The sequence below is a fragment of the Cyanistes caeruleus genome, chromosome 1, assembly GCF_971803275.1.
Source record: "Cyanistes caeruleus chromosome 1, bCyaCae1.hap1.1, whole genome shotgun sequence".
In the NCBI taxonomy this organism is placed as follows: Eukaryota; Metazoa; Chordata; class Aves; order Passeriformes; family Paridae; genus Cyanistes; species Cyanistes caeruleus.
Window position 1 is genome coordinate 75,834,826 of NC_141701.1, and position 11,295 is coordinate 75,846,120.

Below are 11,295 nucleotides of genomic sequence, written 5' to 3' on the forward strand. Positions count from 1 at the left end.
GTCTTACTGCTTGTTCTTCACTTGGGAGTAGAGGCCAAACCCACTTCACTACAACCTCCTTTCAGGTAGGTGTAGAGAGCAATGATGCACCCATGAATGGATTTCTACAAGATGTATTTGAGGGTCCTTCTGTTTACACTGGGTAGTGGATGATATGAAGATCTTTTCTGTAAGTTTGACAGATATCAGAAAGCATCTGTTATTAATCAAATTTCTATTTGGTGCAAGCATTCAGAAACAATGAGATGATATGCAGTACTCTGTACATGGGGGGTGATGAGGAAGTGACCTCTTTATTAAGTCTCAGGAGGATTTTAAATCAGCCTGTATGCTCAAATACTATCAAAGTGTCCTTTTTGGAAGGTGACATCCAATAATTAGAGCTTACAATGATTCTTGTGGTCACTAAAGACAGTGGCTCTATGGAGGAACAGTGCTGCAGGTGCAGGAAAAGGCTGAAAGTGCAAGTCTCCCATATTCTATTTGTGTTATTCTGATGTGGCTCAGGGAGCTCACATCAGCTGTTACACTCATTCCTTCAAGTCAAATTTGTCATACTGCTCTCCTCCTATGAAAGAACAGCACTGAAACAGATGTGGGCTTTAGTCATTCAAGGAGAAACATAATGTGCTGGAAGTAACCACAAGCTCAATTGTAAATTGGAGATTGCTCAGATAAAGCAATGAGAGATACATCAAGTATTCCATTAAGATGTAGATTCTCAGTCTATCTGTTCTTGCCCATGGAGCAGAGGGAGTCTCCTTAGCATGCAAGAAGAGAAGGCATACTGAAGTTTACTCTTATTTTCTTCAGCAGCAGTTTCCTGGCTGCCAGTTTTATGGAATTTGCTTTTCCCAAAATCCTTGTAGTGCTTGATGTAGTGCTTCCAGTGTTAGGAGAATAGCTAAATACACATAAAGCTAGCTAGCATTTCATCTTGATGACAAGGTCCATGACTTTCTGAAACTACTAAGGAATTATTTTATTGTATCTGTTCTTTAGCCATAAAAGATGAGAAAAATGAACCTGAGCTTAGGAAATAATCCCCATCCACAAATATGGTTTGTGTGGGTAACAGTATGGTATATTCCTGTACTAGGAGTATGCTCATCAAAGAACTGGTAAAGTTTAATTCTGCCTTGAAGGGAAGACTGCCAGAAAAATATACAAAAATGGGACACATTCACACAAATAGAGTAGAGGGTAAGGGAACAGCATGTGGTCAAGAATCAGAATACTCATTCTCCATGAGCTTCACTGAAATGTAAACAAAAGAAGGAGAAAAAACTAAATGAAGAAATAAAAGTAAATAAAAAGGAAAGTTGAAATAAATTAAAACAAGAAGCAAAGAACTCCATGGCAAAAGAGTCGTGCAGGCAGAACACACAATGAGGGTGCTCTGACTCAGACAAGTACTTCAAAGGCACTGAGGTCAAAGTGTTCCTTCACTATTGCACTGTAGGCACAAAAGCAGTCAGGGGCTATTCTCTGCACATTATGCTGAACCAATAAGAAAGAATCTTCCAAATGAACACCAAACATCAGTTTGGGACAAAAAATCACATGGGACAAAAAATTTTAAAAATACAAGTGCAATAGGTGCAAAATCTGTCTCCCCAATAAAGCAAATTAAGAAAGAAGTAAGTTGGCATGGCTACCAGTTATTGGGATGAAGTGCTGAAGACTTCAGTGAGATCAGACCAACATTCAAAACCAAGAACTATTAAAAGTAAGCTTTCAAAATTAATTTTATAAAACTTCCTTTGACAAATTTCAGTTGTGGATAAAACTACAGGGACACTTCAGAGTTAACACAGACTGGTAGAGAAGTCAGGATGTACTGATAGTATTTGGTGCTCAAAGCAAGCAACTTGCACAGCCAAATAGGCATAAGGTAAGGAATCACAGACACATGGTATGAAAGAAGTATACCATCATGTATTAACAATTTTTCATATTAAAAAATAGAAGAAGCATGCTAAAAGAACCACTTATTGGTTTCAGTATTTTAACACTCTTCACAATCTCTCTTGATAGGAATAAAAGACTTGAATTACTGAGATTTTTGATATACAACAAAAAGACAAAAAAATTGTGAAACTGGGAAAAAGTATTGCAAAAACTCAGAAATCTTTGATTACCAAACAAATTTCTAGCAAATCAAACCATTAGGAAAACACCCAAGAACAGAAAATGACAAAAAATCAGTAACACAAAGGTTCCTGAATGGAGGTCCAACACCATATCTTAAGCCTTGCATTGTTATTTTAGCATTTCAAATGGCAGCAACCCTGATGCCCATTCACACCCTTTTCTACTTCTGGATGTTTTTTTTTATAATGAAGGCTGTCACAAATATGTAATTTATGCTTATATTTCCATCAATAACTGTAATTTGATATAATTCCTCTGAAAAACAACCTGACACTGTATCTCATGCAAGTCATTCTGCCCCATGAAAAGTCTTAGGCTGAAGGAATCCACCTTTATTTCCTTGAAGTAGTTAACCCACTATTTAATATATCAAGATAATGCCACTCTTTAAATCTGTACAATATGTCTTACCACTAGATCAGGATGACACTTGTAATTAAAATATTATTTCCGAGTACCATTCACAGTTTACATTGCACTGTTTTCTCACACTATTCTAGTAGTCAAACTGCCTTGAGCACAATCTACACATCTCACAAAATAAAAACGGAAAGCAATTGCTTTTTTAAGAAGCTACATGAAAGAGTAACATATGAGGGGCACACACCCACCTACTTTTAATACTATATTTTTTTAAAGCATGCTCTTCTTTTTTAAAATTTTGTATTCTATTTGAATATCTTAGGATATACTTCAAAGTCTGACAGAACTGCTAAACTGTTTGACTTTCCCTGTAACTCCATATTCCTTCCTGATGGCTTCAGCTCCCATTTGATGTCTGCACTGATTGCTTAAGATGAATTAAATTTCTTCTCAAAACTTGCTTCAGCATTTGCAGTCAATATCTGATCTTTTGTTATTAGTTCTTCTCTATCCCTACCCAGCTCTCACTGTGATGACAGAATCAGTTCCTTTGTTCATCTACTAGTCTTCATTATTTCATGACTTTCAGATCATTGGTATTTATGATATTCTTCCATCCTCTGTTTGCTCTTACCTGTCATTAATTATCAATTATATCAACTTTTCCCAAGTTTCTAAAGCTTTGTTCTTTCTTTTCACTGTAATGTCCACTTTGCACTCCCTCAGATCTGTATGCTAACAGCCAAATATTCAGCTCCTAGTGTGCTAGCAGTGCACCAGTGGCCTGCTCACTTGCTCTGTGAAAAATGTGCTCTCTCATCTGAATGGCCAACCAAATGTTTTTCTCAAGCTAAACTGTCTTGTCTCCACACCTTTTTGCCACCTTTATTTGCCAGTTTTCTACTCCTTTTATCCCCAAGTCTCTCTATGCATCAATTACAAGAAAACAAAGAAAACACAACATGAAATTCATTATCCCATCATAATTTTCTCTTTGCTGTGTTCCATTTTTAGCATTTCTTTTTTTAAGTTGTGGCAAAATTTTTACTGTCCTCTCTTTTATACTCTCTGTATTCTGTACCACTGTCACTTGCTTACCAGATTCTTTTTCAGTCTCTTATTTACCTTCAGATCTTTAATAGAAAGCAGACGGAAAATGTATTTTGCCTTTCCCACCACAGAAAAAAACCCTCAACTGCTCTCTCCAACAACTCTTTCCTTTTGTTTCTAAACTCATTAAGCATGCTACTTAGAACTGATCATAATCACCATCTACACAGTGCAGTCACTGAGACAACTGTGAGTGTATGAGATGAAAAGGTCTATCTAGTCTAGTAAATTCTCCCTAGAAGTGGCCAAAAGCAGATGCTTACAAAAAAAAAAGTGTGATAAGTACAGCTAACTATATCTATGCTGATGACTGACATCTAGATTTCTATTTCAGATTTCTCTCTCCTGTCAAAACTGAAGTATTAGTCTTCTTCTACCACTTTTTGTACAGATTTTGTACATTCAATTAGGTTCATTAAAATCTCTAGGATTTTCATGGCCCAGCTTTCCTCAAGCAGTATGGATTAGTCACTCCAATACATTAATTTGTTCTAGGAATGATCTTAAATTTATCAGAAATTAAACATATCAGTAATCTTAAATTTAAATATATGTTTAAATCTTCCTGTTCTTAATATTTCTAAAATTTCCATGTGCTTTCTATGCAGCATATTTAAGACTATTCATTCATAAATAAATAATTTCTCATCATCACTTTTGTCTTATGTCTCAACTACTGTAACCCATTTTTTAAGCTCATGACAAAGGTAATTTTGTCAGCAACTACAAAACTGCTTCAAGTACAATTCCTTTTATTCCACTACTTTGACCACGTTATTGGCCTTCTTTCTCCACTATGATGGACTCTTCTCCATCACATGAAATTAAAAATACTTGATTTGACTTTTTAAGTCCTTCCAGGCATTTGTTGGCTTGCTAATTACCTTCTAATGACTACTCACATATTGAATCTTATTTCCATTCAGTTTATGATACTTAGCTCAGTATTTCATTTTCCAGCAGCCCTTGCATAGTGCCTTCACATTCAAAGGCTGTCTGTGAAACTTTGTTATTTTCTTTTCAAGAGGCTTCTTAAAACGCATCCCATTAGAGATGCCAGAAACTCAGTTAGAGGTAGAAATGGCTAGTGTACCAGGGGGCTCGGTACCAGGGCTAGTGTACCATAGAATTGTCCCTTATCTCTTGTTCAAACTTATTTGGAAATCGTTTAATATTGGAACAATCCTTTTTGTTCTTTTTTGTCCACTAACATATGGAATAACACAATGTATCCTTCTGGATCTTCAGCATAGAGTGAGACATTAATAGATTGTTCTTAGTACATTGTGCAGTTTAGAATGTATAATTGGAGATTTCAGCCTTTCCCCTTTCCCCTTCTTAGTTATGCCTAGAAGAACTTAATACTGTCATCCAGCTGAGCATAGTCAGCAAAAAACTTTTACTAAAAATTTACTACACATTTTTTTCTGGACACTGGCCTCCATACTGAAGTATCTGAAGAACTTGACTTTCACATGTTTTTAATCTAATATGCATTCACATACCTGCAGTCTGCTACACAGTTTTGCTCATGCGTATCTAGTTGATGCCAGTGAGCTTCCTTAAATGAGTAAAGATTATGCACATTAACAAAATTTGGAATAATGAAACCTTACCTTTCGAAAAGTACCACCTTAATTTTTTTCTATTTTAAGAAATCAGGCCTAACAAGTAAGTATTTACTTTTTAAAAGAAGTCTGTGATTTTTCCAATTTTTCAGAAAAGGTGCTGAATTTTCACAGAATTAGGTTTTAAGTTAGCACCTCCATCTACTGTATCACTTTTGGAATAGGTCCATTTCACTGAAGTACCAGAATTTAATGTTTTAATGAACAGGATTTATTAAACATCTAACGTAACACTACTTTATAACAGACTACTCTAACAGTCTATAGAAGGCTACTCTCTAAATATCTTTACTGCTCACTTATAGAAGTGACAGTTTTTAGCACCAAAGTATATATTCTCAAACTTTACCATTTTTTTCCATTTTTAAACACTATTTCTGAAACTTACAAGAGCACTGACATTCTTCAATATACATTCATACCTAAGTGCAAGTGAACTAATCTCCTAGCAGCGTAAAAATTAGCACCAATAAAAACAAAACACTGCGTTTATATTTCTTTTAGGAATATATTTCCTTTAGGAAGGAAACCTATACAAATCATAACCTTAACAACTAATAAAAATATTCCTTTTAGCACTTTTTTATTTTTTTTACTCTCAAATATAATTCTAAATGGGTTTAATTTCTCCAAGTCATACATTTGAAGATTCTCTCTGCTTTTTAAGTCTTTTAAAAAAAAATTCTAAAACTCCCTGCCCAAAACAGTGTTTGTTCCAGCTCCCCTCATTATACTATGAGGGGGAGGAAGGGAATTTTCTAGTTACTAACATAGCCCTGCTTATTACTGGATCAAATTCCACCCTGCCAATGCAGCAAGTCCAGCAACATGAACATGTGCTTTCATTAATGGACAAGTGCAAGGTTGAATGCATCTTTCTGATGTGATCCTAAGATAGATACTGAAAAATTCCAAATCTGTGTTATATATATCAAATGTCACCAACTAGTTTGTGCACTCATCTTCCACTGTTAGTCCATGGGTTAATTTGGTGGGGGGGTTTATGTTTTAAGGTTTATTCCTATAATCAAATCTATGTGTTTCCAGAATTAGATTCTTAAAAGTGAATTATGTAGTAGCTGCTGAAACTAGAACTGGAACAGGCACACTGGTAGAATTTCTATCAGAATAGAAATATTCTGTTTCTTGAATGTAGTGTCCCAAAAGAGGTACCCCCTTGGATTTACTTTGCCTTCCAGGAAGCAACAGAAACCACAGAACATGTTAGATATTAACTGGAATATTCATATCTATTCCAATGTTCTGAATGAAAATATAGAAAAATCTCTTATTTTTAAAGTTCCTACACATTGTTACATTCCTTAAATACATGAGGTGAAAGCACACCTGAAGAGCTGGTGTAAATCTTCATAAACCTGAGTGTAAATAGAGCAGGTTTGCACAGACCTGATGGTCTGCATTTACTTGAGAAAAAGTAAACTGGTGCTATTTTTCTTAATAGCACCAGTTTTCTCTCCTCTGACACTGCCTACAAAGTTCTAATAAGTAAAGGACTGGTAGAGACAATTCTGGGAAGATGGACTGAGGCAGACTACTGGTTGTTCAGAGAGTAAACTACTCTTGTCCAAATAGTGTATCTAATGTAATGCAAGAAGTTCTGCTTTTTTGGGATACTTTTTAAAGTACTTTCACTGCTTCAGCTGAAGTTGTTTTAAATTCCTTCTCTATTGAAATGGTCTCATGCTTAGCTTTTTGCCAAAACTAACCAAAAAAGTTACCTTAAAACAAGCTTTTGTGTAGTGTAAAAAATTACTCAGAACCTGTCCAAAAGTTTAAGCCAAGACAGTTGTTAAAAACAGCCAATACTATTACAATCAAGAATATGGGGGCGTGTGGCTAAAGGACACAAAATGATTCACACGAACACTCTCAGTGTCAGAACAAAAAACCCGTGACTTTATTCTCTGACTCCAGTATTTATAGATTCTCCACAATGATCAGGGATTAGACAATTAAGTTACCACCTTCCCAAGCATACTGGTCATGAGAAACATCCATCAAAAGACGTTTCTTAGAAGGAATGTGATAAACAACTTATGCTTATAGTTACTTTCCTGGGAAAGTAACTAAAACTATGAAAACATTATCAGAAGGCTTAATTTTCAGGGCAACAGGGGAGTGAGTGAGCACATTTTAAGACTGATTCCCCTTATAAAATTACACAGATGACTGAAGTTTGAGACTTCCTTTTAGATTCTGTTACTTTAAGAGGAATATTCTGTGTAGGAGACTGAGAAAGGTACTACTGTGTTCCCTCAAAGAGATGTGTGGTCTTTTTTCTGTCAGGAATTTGACCTCAGGATTGTATGTCTAACTTATTACTTGAGTTGCAACTCCATGAAATTTTTTGTATGCTATTTTGTCAAGAAAGAAAGGACAGACTTAAATGACTTACCTAAAAAAATGAAAGACGGGGTTAAGAATAAATCAAGTATTAAGCTATTGAGTGAGAAACATCAATCTGGTTTCTTTCCTTCCTCCCTCCCCCCAAAAAAGAAAAAAAAAGGAAAAAGAAGAAAAAAAATAAATGAAAGAAAAAAAAGAAAGGTTAAAACTCATGCACTGAATGACATTTAACTTTTGTCTCTTCAGTTTCTGTTTACTTCGCTTGTGAGCTTGGCCAAACTTTGTTGCCTACTGTGTCATCCACTGACTCCTCTTTGCTTCTCTTTTCCACAGAAACTGAAAACAGTCTTGTTCTTCAAGACTGGGCTTGATTCTGCTGTCCACAGATAGGTATCTAATGACATTTCAGATGTCCTTTAATATCCATGTGGCCTCCATCTGCAGTTCCAGAGTCCCTCATAAGTTCTGTCGTATCTGCTATTCTGTGTACATATTTTGGCTACCTTGGAACATCTCAAACAGTACTCGATGACTCTTTGCAGGCAACTGTGTCATGTCTTTGCAGTCTTAACAACGATTTTCAGATACTATAATTTCAATCTTTGCTAGGAAAAGGATGAGATTGCTGTGTATATGCAAGAAATAAACATTTTAAAAGGTTAAAAAGAGCCAAAAGGATCAAACTCCGTGACAAACCATGACTGTGTAGAAACAAAATATATCACCTTCATTTTCTGGAGTGTTTTACAAATCCTTTACTTTTTTACATTATAAAGATCCTATCCAGAAAGTTTACCAGAAACTTTCCTTTGAGGATTTATAAAGGAAAAAAACCTGAAGTCCACTGGCTCTGAAAGTACTTGCCCCTAATCTGAACAGCTGTAAGCAAATACTCCAGATATTCTGTATCCAAGGCATGCTTATCACGTTCACACAACTGCCATTACCATCGAACCATGTCTTTTCTATAAGAATCCAATCAAACACAGGCACAGAAAAATGACCCAAGTGCTCTGGCCTTTGAGAGCTCCATCATCTCTGAGCTCTTAGGATCAAAACGAAAAAAAGACACAATTATCTTACTAAATGTGTTCCTCAGATGTTATAAAATACAATTTCCAAGATGGAATTTAAAGCCTCTAAAGAATTCTGATATGCAAAGTGGTATCAAGCTTCCCTAAGAGATCTGCTGGAGCTTTGAGTTTCTCCTCCCACCTCCCCCTGAACATGCTACCACTACAATGCTCTAACTTCCAGCTCATGTTTTGATGCTGCTGAAACAGAGCTGTGGAATATATAACTGTACATTTCAGCTACTGAAACAGCTAGTAGTGGACAGAAGAGTGTTCTACTACTCTGAAATCTGCCAAGACTGAAAAGTCACCTCCTTTTACATTTTTACAGTAGATGAATACATAGACAACAGAAGCCTTCACCTCTCCCCTCTGGACCCTAAACTTGAAGAAAGAACAAAATCAACCTTTGAGTAAGCCTTTAACAAACAATAAAGATGTGTTTAAAGTTTAGAAAGTGAATCTGGGAGACCCAAGTTTTCTGTCGCATCTCAGCATGACTTAACTACTTACAGAATTTACCAACCTCTAAAGAACATTTCTACAGTAAGCCAAAAACTAGAAGAACATAACAGAACCAAATAGCTACGCATTTTAGTATGTAACTGGTATTAAAAACTAGCTTCAAGTGGGTGCAAGTGCTAGCTGGTGAGGCATATAGGATCTTCCGCTGTGTTTTCCAGAAACCTTGGAAGTAAAAGTAAGAATCATTTTGTTTGAAAAAAATGACTGAAAATACATACTTTTTAAAAAAATAACAAATTACCTGACAAGGCTTTTTCATTTTAATGGCTATAACATGGTATCTGTAACAGCAGAGTTCACAGGTCCATGACCCTCTTTCACTTATCCACTTTAAAAGGCAAAGCTGATGCGTGTATCGTACTGAGCCATCGCAGCGGCAAGGGTTTAACAATTCACCCTGGAAAGGCAATACAGAAACATCAACTTTAAAGGAATCTTTCACTTACATGTACACTCAATACCAAAATATTTAGGGGTCTGTAACAATGATCTGGTCTCAATTTCACTATATGGAAAAGCATGTATTTTTGGCCATGAAATACTCAAAAATGTAACTGTCTTAAAAATACCTAGCTGCTTCTACTGAGAAACGCCAGAAAGCTGTCTACACATGTTCACATACTTATGTGAAACAATTGAAATATTACTATGTGTTAAACCACAGTACCATCAGCCCTTTCAAATACCTCAAAATGTACGAGAAGTGGTCAGATACATTTCTTCAACAGCTATTTGCAGTATCACTCAGAAAGAAATGTGTGACGTCACGATTCCAAGGGAACCTTGCTCTTGGAGCACTGCTCTGTGCTGTCCAGCTATCCAGCTGTCAGGCAGGACCTTAAATAATGTAACTAAGCACTTCCCCCTGTAGTTTCTGTGTTATATAAATCAGCTACTCTCTTCTTTCCAACTCCAAGACAAGCTATAAAATGTTAGTTACATATCCGTCGCTGATGCTATGCCCGGTAATGTCATGACAGTGATGATACTTGGAGGTCTTCTCAGCATTACCTGTAAGCTAACACTCTCATTTTAAAGTCTAACAGAAACCTGAGAAATTCGTAGTGTGTAGAGTCCCTCAGAGGTGAACCCGGGAGCGCGAGCGCCAGAGGACACCCAGCGTGCAAGCCAGACACGACAAAATCCCTGAATTCTCACAAAGCTCTGCGCCGGCTCGGGTTCGCCCCAGGCGTTTGCCACAACCAGCTCGCACAGCGGCAGCCGGGGCTCGCACAGCCGCCGACGCCGGGGAGGGCGATTCTTGCCGGGGAGCGACGCCGAGATCAGCACCAGGGACAGGGCTCGGTCCCGGAGCGCAGGGGTGCGAAGGTGTGCGAGGTGCCTGCCGCCCGCCCCCGGCGCCTCTCCTCACCTGCTCGGGGCCCTGGAAGCAGATCTTGCAGATGGGGCCGGCCCCGCCGGCGTGGCCGCCGCTGCCGCTCTCGCTGCTGCTGCACACCGAGCGCGTCTCGGGCTTGTCGCCTCCGGCGGCCCCGCTCCCCGAGCCGCCCTTCGGGCCCTCGCCCTCCTCGGGGGTGTCCCCGCTCGCCTCCCCCGCCCCGGCCGGCAGCTCCAGCGGGGCGGCGGCGGCTCGCGGCGGCTCCCCGGCAGGAAGCACGACGCTCCCCGAGGCGCAGCTCATGCCCCGGGGCACCCGCTCCCCCGGGGCGGGGACGGCCCGAAGCGGCGGATGGCGGCGGGGAGTGGGCGGCGGGGGCGGCTCTGGGCTGCCGGCGGGCGGGAAGGTGACCCGGCGCGGCCGCTCCCTCACGGCCCGGCGCTGTGCGAGGAGCGGCGCGCGGGGCCGCGGGCGGCGGGGCGGGGCGGGGCGGGCGGCACGCGCTGGGGGATGGAGGGAGGGAGGGAGAGAGGGAGGGAGGGAGGGAGGGAGGCAGGCAGGCAGGCAGGCAGGCAGGCAGGCGCGGGTCCGGCACTGGACACCGCCACTGTCGCCCCGCACCGCTCCGGGAAAGCCGCCGCCCTCGCCAGCGCTCTGGCGCCTGCCCAGCCGGGCGAAACCCCTGCCCCTTTCCGGGACGAAGATCGCTGTCTGCTCTCCCGAGAGGGCCCCGGCG

At 39.6% G+C, this 11,295-nt stretch overlaps 1 protein-coding gene across 1 annotated transcript in view; it reads right to left on the reverse strand.

Annotated features, from left to right (window-relative positions):
- Positions 1-11,020, reverse strand: part of MARCHF11 (membrane associated ring-CH-type finger 11) — a 33,734-nt gene extending 22,714 nt beyond the window's left edge. The window contains exons 1-2 of the mRNA XM_023922153.2: positions 10,593-11,020; positions 9,462-9,617 (exon numbers count right to left, since the gene is read on the reverse strand). Coding sequence (XP_023777921.2) covers positions 9,462-9,617; positions 10,593-10,862 — 426 coding nt within the window. The 5' untranslated portion in view covers positions 10,863-11,020. The remainder of the gene's footprint in view (positions 1-9,461; positions 9,618-10,592) is intronic.
- Between the last annotated feature and the right edge of the window lie 275 nt (positions 11,021-11,295).